General features: G+C 33.8%; 1 protein-coding gene across 1 annotated transcript; it reads left to right on the top strand.

The window, feature by feature from the left end:
- The first annotated feature begins 6,540 nt into the window (after window positions 1–6,540).
- Window positions 6,541–8,824, top strand: LOC145054120 (Pentatricopeptide repeat (PPR) superfamily protein). Its single transcript, XM_079002254.1, has one exon. It carries the CDS (start codon window positions 6,699–6,701, stop codon window positions 8,616–8,618), a length of 1,920 nt encoding a protein of 639 aa, XP_078858380.1. The 5' UTR covers window positions 6,541–6,698; the 3' UTR covers window positions 8,619–8,824.
- The last annotated feature ends 14,903 nt before the right edge of the window (window positions 8,825–23,727 follow it).

Genomic DNA, 23,727 nt, shown 5'->3' with positions numbered 1-23,727 from the left:
GGATTGAAAACCCACGAAAAAAAAAAGAACCCCCACAAATGTGGATTGAATGGGAAGAGGAACAAAAGATTTGTAAAGGGGAATCCGAGTGATGAACAGAAATCAGAAAACAGATTGAAATATAAAAATGACCAGAGGGAGCTGCTACTGATTTCATTGACTACATTTGTAGCATAGTAAATTAGCGAGAAGAACAGGAAAGTTTACCTGAAGCTTGTGAATCCTATCGTAATTTACAATCCCTTGGTTTATGTTGTCTAAAATGAGATCCAAATGATCAACATCAGTGATGGGCTCCATTTCCACAAACGCAGGTCTTGATACGTCCCAAAAGACTTTGACTTTACAATCCTTTTTCACAATTTTCTTAGATTGTTCATTTTTTATTCAATCGTAGCCAAACCCACAAGTTTTTATCGGATTTAAACAACATCCGTTGCTCCAATTTGGTTGATGCGGTTGTTGCTGGTCTCTGTGTGGGATTTCTCTGCAGAGAGAAGATGAAAAAATATTTGGGGATAAAAAAAAATTGTTATTATTGAGAGCGAGAGAAAGAGGGTGGGGCCCTTTAATTAAATAATTATATATTTTTTTTCATTTTTTTAAATAGAGAAAACCTCATAAATGGTCCCTGGGTATTGAAATGATGAAAATGTCCCTCACTTAACGGTAGAAAACTGACGGAGTTAGACGAAAGGACTAAACATTATAAGTTTTGAAACCACAGGGACCATCTGTGAGTTTTTTTGAACTTAGGGATTAAACTTGATATTTTCGAAAACCACAGGGACCATTTTTGAAGTTTTGTCAACTATAAAAGTAGGTTGGGTTCTAAATATTCAAAATCCGACCCTAACTATCCTTTTGTAATCGGTATTTTTTCCTAATATCTTATTGAGATTTTCTAATATATGCCCTAAGAATAATATAAGAAACATTAATTGAAGTATTAATTATGATAAATATTATCATAATTAAATATGATAAGTATTAATAATATTCTTTATAATTTATGTATTTTATATCTAATTACGGTAATATTACATGTAATTAATGTTTATTACATTTAATTATGATAATATTTTTTATAATTAATACTTCAATTAATATTTCTTATATGTGTCTTTAGTATTTATTATCCTATAGCTATAAAACTAGATTATGACCCGCGTTAAACGCAGAGACATAAATTAAATACATATTACATTAATAGGTGATATTGTCTTAGGTGAAATTTTAATAAAAAAATGTTACTTAGATTCAGTTTTAGACTTTTTGAACCAAACTTATTAAATAAAAATATTTAATATTTATATCAGAGCAATTTGGTTTTTTAATATAGTAATTTTTAACATAAATGATCCACGTGATCTTTGTTTTATCACAACATGATGCGACTTTTTGATTAAAACATGTTGTGTAGTAGGTTTATGAATTGACTTTGTCTGGTGTACCAACCTCCATGTAGGTTCATATAACTCTTTTCATATTGGCCTTGTAAAACCAAAAGCAACAATAAGTTGTTATATGTACCAGCTACATTAAATTCTGCAAAGAAATTTGGTAAACATTACAGTTTAAGTGCATCGTCATAACCATAAACATCAAATTCAGATATTTTAATTTGGTAAATTTATAAAGTATATTTTTCTTATAAGAATTAAAATATGATTTTTCAGGCTACACCCAATCACATATACACATCTTCTGATCAAAGAAATTATTACAAGAAAAAAAAACATGTCATGAACAAAAATATAATATTAGTTTCATAATTTGCCAAAGGTTAGCACTAATAAATAATAATGAATTTTCACAAATCTTGCATTTTGGTCACTGCATCCAACTAACAAATGAAATTCAGTTTAGAGGATTGATTCAAGAAGTGCACCCATGACTTCTTGTAGCCAAATTTGGGGAAATGTTAAGACCTACCAAGATATGAAGGAACAGTCTATGAGGCTACAACTGGTTTCTAGAGGGCAATACAAATTCAAAATCGTTAGCACATATCTTTCCTACATGCTTCAATTATTAAATTTAGATCAAATTTGTCAAAATCAAATTACAAAAAAAAAAAAACAAATATATAACCTAGCAATCAAACAACATATTTTTCATAGAAATAAATATCACAAATCCACAATTTATACTTTATATAATATTCTTAAATTATATCTTATCTTTTCATCTTTAATGGTTACTAACACATCTTTCTACCTTATTGTTGTGACACACATGTATATCAAAAATAAGAGAAAGAACTTTAGATAACGAATGTTGATAGAGTGATCCTTCATTGAAAACGCAGCAAAATTATTCATATAGCTGCTAGGATTCTTCTATAGACCGCTAAAAGATCTGTATAATGACAACCGATGTGACTTCTATGAGAACGCACCATTTAAAGTAACAGTGTTGATTAATGTAAGTAAAAAATCATTTAGAATACTTACCAATTGTGATTGTTTCTACTTGAATGTGAACATTAACATTTTTGTAGAGAAATAGAACTTCAAATGAATCCTACATAGCCAAATCAACAAACATGACAACATAAAAAGAAGCCTAAATTGATATATAACCAATTAGGTTTTGTTGAACAATTTTTTCAATTTATCAAAATTTTATTTTATTACAAACCTATATGAGTAATCAATAATCTTAAGTAAGTGAAAGAAGTAATTGTTAATTTAAAGCTAGTAAAAAAAATACAATATTGTGAAATTGCTTATAATTTGCATGTTTGCTTATTGTCCTGGAGGTACCCAACCACGTGGACATGTATTATTATTTGATTAATTAGTGCATTAATTACATTATAGAATATGGAGTTTAACAATTGTTCAAATTCATTTACACTTGATTTATTAATAGAAAATTGACAAATTTATAGTCATAAAAGTATGCTTAATTCAACAATTTTTTTATCAACATTAGTAGAAAATTGAATTTCTTGAAGAAACAAATCAAATACACAAAAGCGATATAAATAAAAAACAAAGAATTGAGCAAAGAACATTTGAAGATCATGTCAGAAAGGTATGACCAATATGATCTTTTTAGCACTTTTCAATATAGATGAGGTTAATGTTTTCTCATCTTCAAGATGATAAGTACAAGTGATCAGAGAAAACAAATTTATAAGCATAAAAATATGTTTAATTCAACAAATTTGTTATCAAAGTTAATGGAAAATATTTTTTTTTCCGAAATACTCAGTTATTAAGTATGTAGGATATTATCACTAAGGTATTTAGAGTTTTGCATCATCCTCAAGCTTTAATACAAACATCAACTAATGCTCATCACTTTCAAGTAAAATTCTCTGCAATTTAAACTTAAATATAGTAAATATAATCAATAACATTATAAAAAAGGGTAAGTTTAAGAATAAATACATACAATTATTGAGTTAGATAGTTGGAAATCGATCAATTGTAATTTAACATGTATCAAACCGATTATTACTTTCAAAACTTGAGGTATTTACTATATTAATAAGATTTAAATTCAAGATGATTGTTTTTCCCTTGATGAATTTTGGTAGCATCGATCTACACTGAGAAAGAAATAGGATAATTATGAAGATATATCATGTTGATTTGCAAACATATAGGATGACCAATGCATAAATTACGACTTTAAATTTGGAGAGGATTTGAATTTTGAATTTTGAATTTTATTTTAGGGATAAAGGAAATTGACGAAGGTTTGAGCGGAAACATTAATGGACGACGTGTTTGACCAAACATTGGTCAATATGACATAAGCAATTTGATCTAAGGGTGGAAACTGTATAAGTGAAACACAATCAAAAGTGTTTATTGCTTTAGATGATGGAATAAAGTTTCTCTTTTAGACATATATCTCAATCTTCTATTTAGTAAATGTAAACGTCTTAGTCATCGTCTCTGTCTAACATCATTGTAATGAGTTTTATTATTTAAATCTATAAAATTGTATAATATCATTAATATCTAAAAAGAATAATATTTCAATGGTAAATATTACTAATAAATTTATAAATAGTTTCACAAGAAATATAAATAATTGTTTTATAATGGTTAAAAGATTTATAAAAGTTTACAATTTCCTAAAAAGTGGTAGTTTTCTAATATTTATATTGAGGTTGTAATGAATAACATTGTAACAATGTTGAAATATTTACATTCAAACGAAATAATAGAGTAAAATATGATTAAATTTCTAAATTAATCTGAGTTTAAACCTAAAAGGAAAATAGATGAATAATTCAACATTTCATAAAACCCAAAATGTATTCAACTGATCAAAATTCTAACCAAAAAACGAATAGTATGAAATAAAGTCATCAAAAATCAAACCCCAAAACCAAATAGTATGTAAACAAAATATGAAATGAATAATATTCAAATCACTCAACTACTCAAACAAAATCATGAAAATCATATATTATTTATCTTGCTTTGGAATTAACAGTTTTGGCTTGTCTTCTCTAGAAGTACGATTTGTCATTGATGTTGATGGTCGTTTGTTTGAGGACATGATTGTCAGATTACCAACATCGTAAACATCTTACCGGTTGCGTTTTAATTCATCATGTCCATATATTTTTTTAAAGGATGTCCACTTAGTTAGTGGACTTGTTGCAGTGTTTTCATCAAGATTCGAAACGGGTGTGACGTTATCACCAGTTAACAAAACAACATCCTAGATGTAGAAAATAAATTCATATGTCAATCTAAAAGCTAATAATATTTTAAAGTTTATAAAATATTAGATTTAGTTATATTATATTTAAAACCTTCTAATTTAATGTGTCTTGAGATCCGACTTCTGCCAATAAAACATTAAACGAATCGGATTCTGGCGCCTACATTTATAGTACATAGAAATATGTTGGTTAACTGAAATATAAAAAGCAAACTTTAATAAGTGTAATGTTTGTAGTATTCTTTGTAAAAGAATGTTTCCTATTCGATGTTAATTTTTTTTCCAATTCAACAATGATTGTATTATCAACAGTGAAGTTTGAGATTGCATAACCATCAACTTTGTTCTTCAAATTATAATGTGAAATTCGAATTTGAACACAAACTTTTTATCGAAAAGTACATTAAAGCAAATGGATAAAAATCCATATTACTCTCCTAAAAATTAAAAAAAAAATGGTTATAAAAATAGATAGACAAAAGGTAAAAAATAAGTTTTATATAAATGAAGTTAATATCGATAATCTCATTAAACTTTTGAAGCAACTTTTGTGCGTTTTTTTCAGAAGTTTCTTTGTGTCACGGTCAAATAACGTAAGTGACACCACACTGGTAAAGTCTTGTACTTGAATGTCGATTTTGAAACTAAAGTCATTGATATAAACAAATACAGTAATATAAAATTAGAAAATTTAACTAAAGAGTATAATAATATGTATAAAAGAATTATTGAAAACCTTCGAACAAGATATATGTATTTGTTCATGCAAGTTGAAGTGTAACAATAAAAAACTTCTTCATCTTGCTTTTGGTCCGTTGCACGAGTTTTGCCATCATACGTTAAAACGATTTTTATGGCTTTCTCTTGACAAACATAGGTTAGCATATTAAAAATTTTAATATTAAGGATATAATTTTGTTTCTATAACTAAATGAATGAAACTAATATACTTAAAGAAGATTGATTAATTTTTTTCATAACCTCTTAATAGGAATACAATAATAACAAGTAATAAGAACAAAGTAAATACAAGAAATTGTAGAAGAAGAAGGAGAATATGGTAAATAAAGAACCTTGAAAAAAGAATTATAGAATAAGACCGTTGAAGAAGAACATTGAAAATCATATTAATTAATCCAAAATCGTAAGAAGAACAAGTTCAATGTAAACGTATATATAGGTTGTTTTTCAATAAGGAAATCATTATTTTCTAAAAAAAATGGGATCCTAAAATATTATTTTGGAGATTTTCGGTTATTCATCTGGAAAAAAAAATGATATCATTTATATTGAATCAAAATTTCAAATTAAATGACTTGTTTAATAAATGAGTTTTAGATTCAAAACCATTATCTAAAATTGATTTATTTTACGTGGGTTATACCGGGAGATAAATTATAAATAATACTGACTTTTTTTTACTCTTAAATATTTTGCTAATTTAATAGGATTAGATTAGATTTTATAGGTTAATGACCAAATTATTGATATGTTTATTTAATGAGGTTTTTAAAAAAAAATAATAAAAACTAAACTGGTTTGAATTTTGAAGTCAGAAGCTATAATAAGCGAGTTAAATTAGGAAGAATATTAATTAGAGAAACTAATATTTCGTATATAAATTAAAGATTCTATAATTAAATGTAATTATGTTTGAATTTTATTTGAAGATGATGATGTCAGCAATCTAATCTAATGGTGAAAAATATAGGATTGAAATGCAATCAAAGGTCCTGATTGATTCGTAGGTGAATTAAGGGTTGTCTTTTAATAATATTTAGAGATACTGCAATCTTACAGACAGGTTATTCACATAAAAACACAAACTATAAGGGGTAAGTTGGTATAACCTTAGTTTTTGGGGTTTAAATACAGTTTTCTTCGTCGGCGACATTGAAGCCGCCGCAGCAGAAGAACACCAGATGCTTAACAGTTACAACCCTTAACAAAATCTCCCTTCGCCCTCTCTTTGCACATGAGAAGAAAGCTTCCGGCGTCACGTCATGAAACCCTGCAAGTCTTTTGATCTCATGGTATTAAAACACCTCAATTCGACCACCATTTTCGGCACTACTCAAGGTCAGTATGCCTACCCCTTCTCTTCACTTTCTATCTGTCAAACCAAATCTCCGATCGCTAAAACACCACACATCCCACCTGTAACCCCGCAGTCTCTTCAGAAATCTATCTCTTCTTCTCAGTGGCATTTCATCGAACAGATATCAGACACCCTTACACCCACCACAATCTCCACCGCCCTCTACAACCTCCGCACATCTCCCACCCTCGTCCTTCAATTCACCGAGTATCTTAACCCAAATAATACAGATATCGAATCCTATTGTCTATCAATCGCCATTATCTGTCAGCTCCCCTCACCTAAATCATCTTTACAATTTATCAAAACTCTAATCAGTTCTCGTAGGTTTAGCTATAACGATGTCTTTAACGGGTTAGTTGCCGCCCGTGAAAGGCTAGGTATATCGAGTACGATAGTCTTTGATTTGTGGATCAAGGGCTTCTGTGAATTGAAGAGACCTGATGAGGCGTTCAAGTGGTTTTACTTGATGAAACGTAAAGGGGTATTACCAAAGATTGAAACTTGTAACAACATGCTAAGCTTGTTTATTAGATCAAACCATACACATTCTACATGGGTTTTGTTTGCTGAGATGTTCAGATTGAAGATTAATCCGACTGTGTACACTTATAACATAATGGTTAACTTGTTGTGTAAAGAAGGGAAGATGAAGAAGGCAAAGGAGTTCATTGCAAACATGGAAACCTTAGGGTTGAAACCAAATGTGGTTACCTATAACACAATAATCAATGGGTATTGTGCAAAAAAGGATCTTGATGGTGCTAAGAGGGTATTCAACAGGATGAAAGCTAAAGGCATTCAGCCAGACACATATAGTTATGGAGCACTTGTAAGCTGTATGTGTAAAGAAGAAAGATTCAATGATGCATCTGAACTTATGAGTAAAATGGAGGAAATCGGTTTAGTGCCAACTGCAGTAACTTACAACACATTGATAGATGCATATTGCAATAAAGAGAATCTTGAAATGGCATTTCATTATAAAGATGAAATGGTGAAAAAGGGCATACAACCATCTGTATCTACATACAATTCATTGATTCATGCATTGCTGTTTGAAGGTAAAGAGTCAGAAGCCGAAGATATGCTGGAGGAAATGAGAATTTCAAAATTAATCCCAGATGCGATTACTTACAACATATTGATCAATGGGTATTGTAGATCTGGGAATGCACAAAAGGCTTTTGCTCTCCATGATGAGATGATAACTAAAGGTATAAACCCTACACATGTGACCTACACTTCTCTTATAAAAGTATTAAACAAACGAAACAGAATGACAGAAGCTGATAATTTATTTTCCAAGATTATCGAGAGAGGTGTTTTACCAGATGTTATGATGTTTAATTCATTGATTGATGGACACTGTGCTAATAAAAACATGGAAAGGGCTGTTTTTTATTTAAAGGAAATGGATAGGGTGAAAGTTTGTCCTGATGAAGTGACCTACAATACTTTAATGCAGGGGCATTGTAGGGAGGGAAGAGTTGAAGAAGCTATTAGGGTTTTTGAGGAAATGAAGAGAAGAGGGATTGAGGGAGATTATATTAGTTTTAATACTCTGATTAGTGGGTATAGTAGGAGAGGTGATATGAAGGAGGCATTAAAGATTAGGGATGTTATGGTAAGTAAAGGTTTTAATCCCACATTGCTAACCTACACTGCTCTTATTCAAGGATTATGTAAAAATAATGAGGGACATTATGCAGAAAAGCTTTATAAAGAAATGGTTAGTAAAGGTATTACCCCTGATGATAATACCATTATTTCTTTGATTGAAGGGATGGAAAGTGTTGATAAGTTTCTTGAAAATGATCTTTGATTGTATTTGACACGTTTCTCATAGTGCTTTTTACTTAAAATGACTGTTGGGTCCTTTTTTTTTAAGGTATCCTTGTTTAAGAGGTGTCGCAATCACTTTTATTTGAAACTCTTTAGTCATTCAAGAAGAGAAGGATCACATGTTATTTTGGTACAAGACATACACTTGAATTGATGGATATCTGTCATGGGTTTGGGAATATTTCATTCCACATTTGCATATGATCAGATTAACCTTTTAGATCCTCAACATATTCATCATTTGCTTCTGACTGGTTATTGTCACCTTCCTTATTTGGGCTAGCATGCATGTCAACATAATAGTATATTAAATTAGTGTATGTGATAGACTGATACCTACCTTCTTCCCATCCTCAACCTTATCAACCTCTTTGTCTTCAACCTTATCAACATTTCCTTCTTGACTTATTTGACCCAACTTGCATGCCAACATACTAATGCATTAAATGGTATAATATTTTTTTTGGGAAAATAACTTAAAAAGGTAACGAAGTTTTCACAATGTACAAAAAATACCATTGTTTTTTTTATTACATAAAATACCATTAAACCGGCTATTGTAGGTAACCATTAGGTTACCCGATTATTAAATGTTTAAAAAATATCGTTGTTTATTAGTACAAAAAATACCATTAAAGTTACTATTTTTATGCTGAATACCAACGAAGTATACATGCATTTAAATATAACCTTATGATACCCAATTACTTCAGTTAAATAGAAAAATGATTTAAAAGTGTAACGAAGTTTACAAAATGTTAAAAAAATATCGTATTTTTTGTTAACTTTGTTGTTGTCAGATTATATAGAACACAATCATCAGAGATCATGCACTGTTATATCAGTTCACAACAGTTGTGCAATTTTTTTCAATCCTAGTTGATGGATTTTTAGTTATGTGGTTTTCTGTGATTGTATTTAGATACAAACTGATTGAGTGAGGGAATGAAAGAGAGTGCACAACTGGTGTGAACCGGTACGACAGTGAATAAAAGGTGCTATGAAAAAACAAAGATATTTTTTGAATATTTTGGAAACTTCAATGACTTTTTTTGTACTAAAATGTGTACTTTGCTAGTATTCTATCTACAAATGATATACTTCAATGATATTTTTTGTACTAAAAAAACAATTGTATTTTTTAAACATTTTGGAAGCTTTATTACACTTTTAGGTCATTTTTCCGTTTAGCTAAGGTGGTTAAACCGTTTACCAAAAAATTTTATTTGAACACATGTGTATTTCGTTGGTATTATATGTACAATATATATATATATATATATATATATATATATATATATATATATATATATATATATATATATATATATATAACGTTTCTTTTTAATAAAAAAATTAAAAATAGTAATTAGAATGGACAATTTGATTAATACACATTAAAGTAGAGAAAATTTAGGAGTTAACAATTGTGATTATTCCAATACATACATAAGTTACAAATAATAAACCAAAATCTCAATGAAAACTCAGTAAACCTTAGTATACGATGAAAAATGCATTTCAAGATTTGAGTAAATTCTTTTAATGTAGTAAATTCTTTGAGAATATATTATGTTTTTTTAAAGCGCATACATTACTTTAAGAATGTATAACCTTTCTTTTTTCTAATAATTGATTTAAAAATAATGGTTTTCAAATATATAGATATAACGATGGTTTTAATAATAATTTTTGAGAATGGTTGTTAATTTTTTTTTTATCCATTTATATAGTAGTAATACATCACAAAATGATGAATGTAGGAAATTCTTTAAGAATTTATGTGAAAAGAATGTTGTCATGATCATCAAAATCTGGTAAATATAACTATATGATATTCTTGAAGAATTAGAATTCAGTTTTCAAGAATCAAACATGAATTACAAGTTTATAACTAAAATTCTTGAAGAATATATAACATGAATTACAAGTTTAAAACTAACGTATATTGAAGAATAAGACATGAATGATAAGTGCGTATCAGACATTCTTTAAGAGCAATTTAAAGAATATCAATTTGAAACGTCTGTTGAATTGCTTCCATATATATCACTATTTTAATTTGGGTAGATAAAAGGAAACCTTATTTGATTAATTAATCATTTATTTCTTTTTCTAAATTATCATTGGTTCACACACTCACACAATAATTAAGGTTTATATATAAACCAAACTCTCTCTCTCTCTCTCTCTCTCTCTCTATATATATATATATATATATATATATATATATATATATATATATATATATATATATTCCTCCCTCCCTCGTACCAATGGTTGATCTTGTCTCACTATTTGTAATTTTCCATATATATAATCTCATAGATGCCTATACAACAAAGAGTTCTTTATTATAAAACATAAAAATGTAAAACAACATATTATTTTATGAAAATAATACATGTTCCATGCATCTAAAGAGTTTGCCGCCAAAAGGGTCCATGGTTTGACCAACTAATTACTTTGATCTTCCATAAAACCATGTTGCAACATGCAAATAAGACATACACGGACAATATCTTCATCTGAAATTTTGTAAAACCTTGAGTTTTTAAACAACCCAAGTAAATATTAATATACAAGATATTTATAGGATCAAACTCGGAAAGCACCACATCTTAAAGTTGCAAATAACATCCTCATCACCCATGTAACATTACCAAACTGTAAAACGGAGATAAGGCAAAACTCTGTACGTCCAAAATGTAGCTCATATATTCCAACTTGAAACCAAAACACACCATCATTATGTTCACGATGGATCATTTCAGTTAACATTACTTCAGTTTTAGTTAATGCTACTTCAGTTTTGAGTCAATAAAATAGTATTCTAACCTTATCAACCTACAATAACAAAACAAAACAATCTAAAAGGCTAAAACCTACTCCTCATAATGTTTGAGTAACATTTACAATGGTTAAATGTACTAAAAAACAAAGGTTTATTGATTACTTACTTGCAATGCATTCATGTTTCTCAAGTGATGATCCACAAACGCAAATAAATATGACTACATGTTATGCTAAAAGTTGCTTGCGAATTAGCAAGGATCCTTAAATGACATAAAACAAATCGTAATCTTTAGAAATATCATATAAATCTTCGTGTATACAATTTATGATAGTTGCATAAAGCAAATCAATAATCTTTAGCAATATTATATAAATCTTCATGTATACAATTTAAGATAGTTTCTCCGACCCTTAACTAATAGTTCTTCACAACCATTTGTGATATACTTTTGCTTCACAAATCTTAATAATTTGTTTGTTCCTAATATACCGTTCAACAATGCATACATGCAGTCATAAATATATATCACTAACGACTTGTGAGGATCTTGTTTAATTCGATACGAGGGCATGTATCTTTAATCATATCCATCTACATGTACATTCTAATATAATGTTTATAATGTGATTCCTAGCTGATGTAGAAGAAGGCAAACATGAAACCATACATGCAGTCATAAATATATATCACTAACGACTTGTGAGGATCTTGTTTAATTCGATACGAGGGCATGTATCTTTAATCATATCCATCTACATGTACATTCTAATATAATGTTTATAATGTGATTCCTAGCCGACGTAGAAGAAGGCAAACATCAAACCTAGCCTTTATTTGATATCTAATTTTATAAAGAATAAAACATCATTAAGGTTGTAGAATTATTTGTGTCCATTTTGATATAATAATATTTAGCAAATAAATAGATGCTTGTGAGTGGTGGTCCATTTTTTTGCTGGTGTAATTTGTTTATGTTTCATGTAATCGTGTTAATTTTTCTATTACATATCATCTGTAATGCCATGTCCCGAATCGTTACTCATTTGGAGGTGGGTGATGTAATTTAGATGATTCAGATGTTCGATTTGTGTTTTGGAGCCAAGGGGTATTTTGGGTAAAGTGTCAGGTCGGGCTTTTATGGAAAATTGGGTTTTCTCGGGAAATTTTATGGTAGGTATGAGTTGATTAAAGCGTAGAGCTTCTCGTTACATTTTCATGGATATAAGGATCGTCAAAATCCGGTTTATAATGAAGAAGTTATGACATTCAGATGAATTTAGGGTTTAAGGAAAAACCTTAGTACGTGGGGCGGACATAGGTAGTACGCGAGGCGTACTAGTGTGAAGTCTTTATGCGAGGCGTAATTTGGTGTATGCTTAGCGTACTGCGAAGGGTGGATCGGGAGTGTGAGGCCTCGTACGTTGGGCGTACGAGGATTACGAGGGGCGTACGAAGGGATTAAGAAAACCTAATTTTAGGGTGTTACACCCTATATAAACACCTTAAGTCATTAGGTCAGGCCTCTTTACCAACCTCTAAGCCTCCAAACCCCTAAAAGTCGTCCCTTAGCCTCCATTGTTGTGCATTTGAGTTCTTAAGAAGATTTTGGTGGTTGTTTTGCTCCTTGTGAAGGAAGTATAGAAATTGGAAGGTACTTTGATTGGTGAGAAGGTTATAGATCCAGAATCATCACCCTTGTTGCAAGCTTATTGAGGTATCAAGTTCAGACCTTGTCTTCTACATGATTAGGTCTCTTCATTTCTTTGTATTTATGCTTTTGGTCCCATTTTGAGTTGGTTTGAGGAGTTGGATAGTTTTAAGGACCTATTCTTTTAGATCTGAGTTTGTTATGGACTCCTATGGCATAAAGGTGCGAGCTTTATGGGATTTTTGGTCACATGTATGCATTAAGTCACTTGTTAATGATGGGTTTTGAGCATTCTAACACTTCCTAAGTGTACATGCAACCCTAATAAACCTTGGATCTATGTTGTCTAAGATACATGCAAATAATTATTTTTCCAAGGCTTATATCCTAACTAGCGTGGCATGGGGAACTTGAATCAAATAAAGCTAGTAGAAACACTTACCTTGTAGTTGTAGTTGATTCCTTGGAGTTTTAGAGCCTAGCACCAATAATGTGGATGCCTCAAATGAAAGTCACAAATCACCACAAACTTGGAACTTTGAGAGAATAGTCACACTTCTCTTGAAATCGGCCCTCACCTCAACATGTGTCAACTAGTATGATTTCAAAAGCCAAAGCCTCCTTTCTATAGTGTGGTGGATTAGGGTTACATCCATGTAAACCCTAATACCCATGTCTCTTCATTTCCATGAGATCCATGGGTTAAAGCTCCATGGAGTATCCATGGACTTCTCCATCCAAGCCTAGCCCATTCCAAATAAGCATAAGCCCACACTATATAAATATAGAAGCCCATATTTAATTAGTAATATCTTTGATCACTAAATTAATCCTAGATTAATTATAGATCACTACTAATTAAATAATATGATCTTATATTAATATATTAGAACTTATAATATATTAATAAATCATAACTTGTACTATTCTCAAATATTATCCATAAATTGTTCGGGTGAAGTGCAACCCAAATGGACCATGCCGGGTCGGGTCAAGTATATACCAAATATAGTTATGGACTTAGACACTATATCCAACAGTCTCCCACTTGGATAAGTCTAGTAACTATATTTGCAAGTATAACTTCAGGAACCGATCAGCAATCGTAGCTCTTTAAACTCTGTTGAACTAGAACGCGCCATTTAGATAAGTGATCATATAATCCTCTGTTCTAGATATCAGCCGGACAAATACATGGAACATTGTCTTGCTTATTGTCCAGCATTTGTTTCCCAATTTCCGATTTGTTTGACATAGAACTCAACTGAACACATCAATTTAGTTCTAACCGGGCCCGGTACATAGGTCAAAACAAAATCATCAAGGGGCCCAGATATCAGCTTCTAATCCAAGAAGGAACAGATAAACTTTGACTCATATGTTTGTTCTACCACTCATTGAATTACACACAAAGGCGCGTTTTATAACATCGAGTTACCAATGCGTTTACGTACAATCAATGCATAACCAACTCATAAGTAACAAATCATATCTCTAGGTTTGAAGACTTATATGATATTACCGTCTCACGATCACTCGAGATAAAATTCCATGAAGTGATTCCAGTGAGCGTGGGTTGAGTCCAATACTCAGAACTTATGAGCACTCATGATTGTTGTAGCCTTGTCCAACACCTTAGACTTTCTACAACCCATCATGACAGTCTTGATTCATACCTACTTCCGACATATGACCGATTGTGGAGGTTTGAATAATATGTTATACCAAACAAAATTATTCTGGAAGTCAAAACATGCAAAAGAAATATAGTAAACGATCGACAAGAGATAGCAACACTTTACTCATAAATAAAACACCTTCTATTCATCATCTACCGTCAATTACACTTTACAAATTTCTGGGTTATCTAACTACTAAATCTAATATCATCCTTCAGCCCTATGCTCCGAGCATGCTGGAGATGCTTAACCCGAGCCAGTCCCTTCGTGAGGGGATCTGCTGGGTTCTCATCCGATGATACCCTCTTCGCCACGAGGAGTCCTTCTTCTATCCGATGTCTGATAAAATGGTATTTTATGTCGATGTGTCTGGATCTCTCGTGATCCCTGGGTTCCTTTGCTAAGGCAACCGCACTATTGCTGTCACAGAAAATCTCCATTGGCTCTTTTATAGCTGGTACAACTCCAAGGTCTCCGATGAAGTTCTTTAGCCATATCGCCTCCTTTGCTGCCTCGCTTGCTGCTATATACTCTGATTCACAAGTGGAATTAGCCACTGTCTCCTGCTTGGAACTCTTCCAAGAAATTGCTCCTCCGTTTAGGGTAAAGACCCAGCCTGACTGAGAGCGGAAATTATCCCTATCAGTCTGGAAGCTAGCATCACTATACCCTACAACTCTCAAGTCATCACTCCCACCGAAGGTAAGGACCCAGTCCTTAGTCCTTCGCAGGTACTTGAGGATATTCTTTACCGCAGTCCAGTGTTCCTTTCCAGGGTTCGCCTGATACCTGCTAACCATGCTCAAAGCAAAGGCTACATCAGGTCGAGTACACGTCATAGCATACATGATCGATCCTACAGCTGAAGCATAAGGAAATCGACTCATTTCTGCTATCTCAGCCTCAGTACTAGGGCTTTGTGTCTTACTCAATCTAGCGTTACACTGAATGGGTAACTCACCTTTCTTGGAGTTATGCATGTTGAATCTTTTCAACACTTTGTCCAAGTAGGTACTTTGACTAAGTCCAATTAGTCTTTTACTCCTGTTTCTCAAAATCTTTATCCCTAGGATATAGGCAGCTTCACCAAGGTCCTTCATAGCGAAACACTTCCCAAGCCAGGACTTTACTTCCTGCAGGGTTGGGATGTCATTTCCTATGAGTAGTATGTCATCCACATACAGTACCAAAAAACTGACTATGCTCCCACTAGCCTTGATATAGACGCAAGATTCATCTTCACTCCTCGAAAAGCCAAATTCCTTGACTTTCTCATCAAAGCAAAGATTCCACCTGCGAGGTGCCTGTTTCAATCCATAAATGGATTTCTCGAGTTTACACACTCTATTAGGGTACTCGTCGCTGACAAAACCCTCTGGCTGACTCATGTAAACATCTTCAGCCAACTTTCCATTAAGTAAAGCGGTTTTGACATCCATTTGCCATATTTCATAGTCATGAAATGCAGCTATGGCTAACAGAACCCGAATAGACTTAATCTTGGCTACTGGAGAAAAGGTCTCATCATAGTCCACTCCAGGAATTTGAGAGAAGCCCTTTGCAACCAGTCTCGCCTTATAAGTGTGTACTTTACCATCCATGTCGGTCTTCTTCTTGAAGACCCATTTGCACCCTATAGTCTTACGACCTGGTACATTCTCAACCAAGTTCCAAACTTGATTGTCATACATGGATTGTATCTCGCTATCCATGGCCTCTTTCCATTTAGCAGCCTCAGGGCCTGCCATGGCTTCCGTGTAGCTGTTAGGTTCATCCAGACCTACTAGTGTCTCATCACTAATAAGTGTCTCACCTTCCGCAGTAATATGGAAACCATAGTAATGCTCAGGTGCATTCCTAACTCTCGTGGAACGCCTCAGGGGTACAGGCACATCAACTGGCTCAACAGGAGTTTCCTCCTCAAGTTGAGGGCTAGTGTTCGAAGTTCCTTCACCGCTTGATTCTTGAATTTCTTCAAGATCAATTTGCCTCCCACTGTCTCCTTGGCTTATAAATTCTCTCTCTCAAAAGACTCATCTTCTTGCTACAAAGACCACATTGTCACTTGGTCTGTAGAAGAGATAACCAAAGGATTGCTGTGGGTAGCCGATGAAAATACACCTCTCGCTTCGAGGTTCGAGCTTATCATGAGTCTCGCGTCTCACGAAAGCCTCACAACCCAAAATCTTGATGTGGTCTAGCTTAGGTACTTTGCCAGTCCACATCTCGTGAGGAGTTTTGGCAACTTTCTTTGTAGGGACAAGATTAAGAATATGGGCGGCAGTCTCTAAGGCATACCCCTAGAATGAGATTGGTAGCGTAGCTCGACTCATCATGGAACGAACCATATCCAACAAGGTTCGATTACGTCTCTCAGCCACACCATTCAACTGTGGTGTCCTGGGAGGTGTCAATTGTGAGACAATCCCACATTCCCTAAGATAGTCGAGGAACTCTGAACTAAGATACTCACCTCCTCGATCGGATCGAAGCATCTTAATGTTCCTGCCCAATTGATTCTCGACTTCCTGTTTAAATTCCTTAAACCTCTCGAAAGTCTCTGACTTATGCTTGATTAAGTAGACATATCCATATCTACTGTAATCATCAGTAAAAGTCAAATAATAACGATTAGCATCCCTTGTGGCATGTTTGAATGGTCCACACACATCCGTGTGTACAAGGTCCAACAAACCTTCACCCCTCTCACACGAGCCTGTGAATGGTGACTTTGTCATTTTTCCAAGTAAGCATGATTCGCAACTATCATCTGACTTTAGATCAAACGACTCCAAGACTCCATCCTTTTGGAGTTGGCCTATGCGTTTCTTGCTTATATTTCCAAGACGACAATGCCATAACGATGCTTTATCCAAGTTATTATTATTAGTAGAATCAATACACAAAACATTATTTCCTAAGTTATCTACAACAGATACAGCTTCATACACACCATCACAAGGTAATGCTTTAAAATAAAAAACATTATTATAGAAAACATCTATAGAACCAAATTCATTATTAAATGAAAAGGTAAACCCTTGTTTGTACAAAGCATGAAAGGAAATAATATTTTTTGCCATTCCTGGCGAGTAACAACATTTATTCAAATCTAAATTAAACCCACTACTTAGCGATAAAGTATAAACTCCAATCTTGGTAACAGGTGAAGCTTTCCTATTCCCCATGATCAAGTTTATTCTTCCTTGCTCCACATTCTCACTTCTTCTTAGTCCCTGCAAGTCACAACAAATATAAATACCACAACCGGTATCAAGGACCCAAGATTTAGAATGGGGTGAGTTATTAGAAATGATAGTGTAAGTACCTGCATGGTTGGGTTTGACTTTCCCATCCTTCACATCCTGCTGGTACTTTGGGCAGTTCCGCTTCCAATGAGATTTTTCATGACAATAGAAGCATTCAGCCTCTTTTGGGTCAAAAGAAGGAGTGACGAAACCTTTCTTGGTTCCACTTGAAGAAGAGCCATCAAGGGTCCGAGCCTTGGTACCCTTCGAGGATCTCTTTCTCTTCCTCCATCGATTTTTCCCAATTGCCAAAACCGGAGTTGAGTTTGGAGTAGGAGTGATAGCAACCGACTTCCCCTTAAGACCTGATTCTGCGGTCTTGAAAAGTCCCTGAAGTTTGCTGAGTGTGACCTCTTCCTTATTCATGTGATATGTCATGCGGAATTGATCATAGCACGATGGTAAGGAGTGCAAAATGATATCTATTGCAAGATCCTCAGGGAAGTTCACATTAAGCTTCAGCAAACGATCCACATACCTTTGCATTTTCTGCATGTGGCTCGTGACGGATTCCCCGTCCTTCATCATGGTTGTTATCATGGAGCAGATGATTTCATACCTCTCTTGTCTTGCACTTTGATGGTATCTTTCCATCAAATCTTGGTGCATTTCATAAGGGTAGAAATCCTCATAAGACTTTTGGAGTTCCGCTGTCATCGTGGCCATCATGATGCAAGCCACTTTCGTGGCATCCCTTTCATGTGCCCGAAATTCAGCGATCTCCTGAGGAGTTGCAGTGGTCTCATCAATCTCCTTAAGCTCCTTGTCAAGGACATATTCTTTGTCCTCGTAGCGGGTAATCATCCTGATGTTCCTGATCCACTCATTGAAGTTGGATCCATCAAAGGTGACTTTCCCACACAAGTTCATAAGGGTAAAGGAGCCATTAGGATTAGAGCCAGAAGCAACATTGTTTGAAGACATCTGAAAAGAAGAGAACAAGATTAGTTTAGATATAAGAGAGTCCTTAATAAAACACCCAAATGTAATATTAAGGCTAGGATCCAATCACAATATAATATAACTTAGAAGAGGTATGCAGTAAGCTAAGCTATACCATATTTGAAAGGTAGGTGAATGACGATTCACCAATTTCCACCACGAAAACCGAAATGTTTAAATATTAGGTTTTTGATTGGTTCTTAGAAATTCCTAGATTCTTTGAGATTCAATGAACTTTTCAAAGGCATGTTTCAATCTCGAGTGTGCCCTCCAAGTTTTGTGACTGGGATGCCGAGGATCACAAAACGAGGTGTGAAGTAACCATGCAAATCACTTGGTACCCTTAAGGTTTATCACTCAATCGATGTGCCGGTAAACCACACACGCTCCATCGATACTATAATAAACCCTAAGTCACCCTTTACCTACCTTGTTAAGTCCAAGTTAGTGTGCCGGTTAACCACACACGCTCCACCAACGACTTAATCAAAGTGTAAAGTGTGATTTCATGGATTAGCACCTTATTCACATTTTTCCTAAAGTAACTAAGATTGGGAATTTAATAAAACATTTAGTTACTTTATAATATTCATCATACTTTGAATGAGAATTTATAAGTCCTTGTCTTACCCGTTCGGCTAACGACCCTCCACCAGTCAAGCAAGCGGTGGGTGAGAGTGGACACCCATTAAGTCACCATTTTATAGGCAACAACCTTATACCCACCTTATAGACCGGCTTCGTGAATGAGGCGTACTAGCGGTAAGACGACTTTGTTCTTATACATATATATATAATTATTAAATCATAATAATATAAGTATAAGGGTTGAATTTTAACTTTTAAAATTCTAAGGGTTGGAACTAAAGTTTTAACTTGACTTTACTTGTTCCAAAACTTGAGGGCAAGTTTTGTAAACTTTCAAAACTTTTCATATCTTGTAACTTATGAGTTTAATAGAGTAATAAAATGAAGACTCTTCACTTTTCTAACTCTTGTGTTCTTTTAATGGTTTTCAATCCAAGAGACTTTTGGTTTTCCATAACTTGAGGACAAGTTATGGACTCCATTAAATAACATTATGATCAAGAATTAATCTACCACATAGGTTACAAATAATTCCTATGATCATCTAAACATCATAAGAACAAGATCATGAACATGAACACTTTCATATATCAAAATCACACTTAATCTTTGTAATTTTGATAACTAGTTGTTGTAAATGAGTTAGAAAAGACATTACACCTTCTAAAACAAGTTTTCAAGTACCAAAACAGTTTAGGGTAATGTTTCTAATCCATTTCCAGCAACTAAAGTCGAAAAACTGCACTCTGTCGACCCTACTCGCCGAGTGCATGAACCTACTCGGCGAGTAGGTTGAAGATACAAGTGGACTCGGCGAGTCCCCCCATGGACTCGGCGAGTCCATCAGTCAGACAGCAAGATTTCGACTTTTTCAAGCATATTGCAACAAGTATCAGACAAACAAGCCTAGGCTCTGATACCACTGATGGGTTTTGAGCATTCTAACACTTCCTAAGTGTACATGCAACCCTAATAAACCTTGGATCTATGTTTGTCTAAGATACATGCAAATAATTATTTTTCCAAGGCTTATATCCTAACTAGCATGGCATGGGGAACTTGAATCAAATAAAGCTAGTAGAAACACTTACCTTGTAGTTGTAGTTGATTCCTTGGAGTTTTAGAGCCTAGCACCAATAATGTGGATGCCTCAAATGAAAGTCACAAATCACCACAAACTTGGAACTTTGAGAGAATAGTCACACTTCTCTTGAAATCGGCCCTCACCTCAACATGTGTCAACGAGTATGATTTCAAGAGCCAAAGCCTCCTTTATATAGTGTGGTGGATTAGGGTTACATCCATGTAAACCCTAATACCCATGTCTCTTCATTTCCATGAGATCCATGGGTTAAAGCTCCATGGAGTATCCATGGACTTCTCCATCCAAGCCTAGCCCATTCCAAATAAGCATAAGCCCACACTATATAAATATAGAAGCCCATATTTAATTAGTAATATCTTTGATCACTAAATTAATCCTAGATTAATTATAGATCACTACTAATTAAATAATATGATCTTATATTAATATATTAGAACTTATAATATATTAATAAATCATAACTTGTACTATTCTCAAATATTATCCATAAATTGTTCGGGTGAAGTGCAACCCAAATGGACCATGCCGGGTCGGGTCAAGTATATACCAAATATAGTTATGGACTTAGACACTATATCCAACAGTTAAGTCCACTTGAGCTTTGAGAGCTTCATTAAGCCATGCATGAACGTAAAGTTAGCAACTTTACATGATAATTCAGCTCAAGGAAGTCAGATCTACGTTTTGGAGCAATGCCTTAAGGGATTAAGGGTTGAATGTGAAAGGTTGCTGAACAGGAGCAGTATGCTAGGCATACAAGCCAGTACGTGCATCGTTGGGTGTTTATTTGGAATTTGGGCTTTTAGATTGTTAGATTGGGTCTTGGCTTTGGGCCAAGTTATGAAAAAGGTAAAAGGTCTTTTACTCTAGTTTGGATACTTAGTTTGGGTCGGGATCTGATGGTTGACTGGATAATTATTTTGTGATTGTTAACGCGAGGATTCTAGCGGGCCAGCAGCCAATGATTCTTTATGTGAGATTCGGTAGTGTGAGGTGAGTCTCCTTACTGAGTTTGGTGGGTCGAAGGCACCAATGTCGCCTCATGGTTTATATGTTAGGGTGCTAGATGTCTGCATGACCATTGCATGTGTTTTGTGATGGTATGCTTACCGAGCAAAGCCCGATGCCAGGCGGGGCATGATGAGTATATAGTATGCTAGTTATTAGTATGTGTTTTTGTGCTTATCGGGCAAGGCCTGATGCCAGGCGGGGCCTGATGAGTATATAGTATGTTAGTAATCAATATGTGTTTTTGTGCTTAGCGGGCAAGGCCTGATGCCGAACGGGGCTCGATGACTGTATGGTATGTTATGGTCATCATGATTATTGCATTTGCTAGTAAGATTATATGTTTATATGATTATATGGTTATATGAGTATGTGTGTAACGGGCGGGGTCCGATGTCAGGCGGGGCCTGGTGATTGACAGATCTGTAAACCGAGCGGGGCTCCATGTCGGGCGGGGCCCGATTCCGAGTGGGACTCGATACCGAGTGAGGGCCCAATATGTGATTATGTATGTATGGTATGCAGTATCTTGGGGAACTCACTAAGCTTTGTGATTATGGTTTTCAGTTTATGTTTTAGCTACTTCGATTTTCAAATGGAAGAGCTCGGGATGATTGTAGAGCACACACCACATGTTTCCGCATTATGTGATTTACTCTGATGATGATGATGTATTAATAAAGTTTTGATTACCTTGGTTTTACGAAAACGAAATGATTTACAATATTAGTAATTTAAAAATGAGAACTTTTGGGTCTTATTATTGGGACGTTACATCATTTTTAAGTTTATATCACGTGTATCAAATAATGTTTTTGAAATTTATCGTTCATGAAAAAATATCTCCGTGGGTATTTATGTTTTGGATGTTTCCCATGAAGCTTAAAACGATGCATACATAATGTGTATTTGTAACATCCGAAAAATTATGAAGTAAAAATTTCATTTTTAATTCAACCAAAACATTAATTATCTTTAAATCTACATTCTGATGGGTTTGAGCAACAAGAACTTTCCTATGTGCACATGCAAACCCTAATTGCTTGGATCTAGGTTTCTCTAATTGAACATGCATTGAATCCAAGACTTACAATACTAGATCTAATGTAAACAAGTGATTCTAATCATTTGAAGTTGGATCTAGAACAATACCTTGGATTACTTGCTTGATACTTCTTCTTCTTGGAGCTTAGAGTCACAATTGTCACTCCTCTAATAGCTTACAAACACCAACTAGAAAGAAGATGATTTAAGAGAGAGGGAGGAGGGTGAGAAATCGGCCCTAGGGTGTCTTGCCTTGTATGAGTGCCGATTTCCCTCACCCTAGGGGCCTATTTATACTATGGGATACTAGGGTTTCACCTTTAACCCTAATTGAATAACTTAGGCCCTAAGCAATCCAAGATCCTCCTAGATACTAGGCTTGGACGAATTTAAGGTTCTCAAACCCTAAATTTCGTCCACCCTCTTATCCATAAGGATACATAGCCCAAAACACAACTATCACACATTTGACAGTTTATGCCCCTTTATTCAATTAACCTCTTTAAGTCACCAAATTAATTCTTAATTAATATATGACTTATATTAATCAAATAAAAATATTATTACTTTAATATATATTATTCTCATAATATATAAACAATAATATCTCTTCTCTCTTAACAAATCATCCTGTCAAGTTGCTATGGTGAAGGCAACCCAAAAAGGACCATGCATAACCGGGTCAAGTACTTACCAAATATAATTACAGCCTTAGACACTAATCCAACACATTCAGTATCTGATTATCCAAATATTCAAAAGTACTTTTATAAGAAAACAATTATCAGAGTATAATCCCAAAATCATCATGATGCGGAAACATTGGTGGATGCGCTGCTATCAAGTCGGGCCCTTCCCTTTCGAACCGGAAGTACTTGAAACCATAACCATAAAATCCATAAGCATAAAGTTTAGTGAGTTCCCCAAAATACTACATACCATACATAAATAAACACATAATGATCCCTAC

The sequence above is a fragment of the Lactuca serriola genome, chromosome 5 (assembly GCF_051521515.1).
Source record: "Lactuca serriola cultivar US96UC23 chromosome 5, Lser_US96UC23_V15, whole genome shotgun sequence".
Lineage (NCBI taxonomy): Eukaryota > Viridiplantae > Streptophyta > Magnoliopsida > Asterales > Asteraceae > Lactuca > Lactuca serriola.
This window is presented reverse-complemented; position numbering and strand designations above follow the sequence as displayed.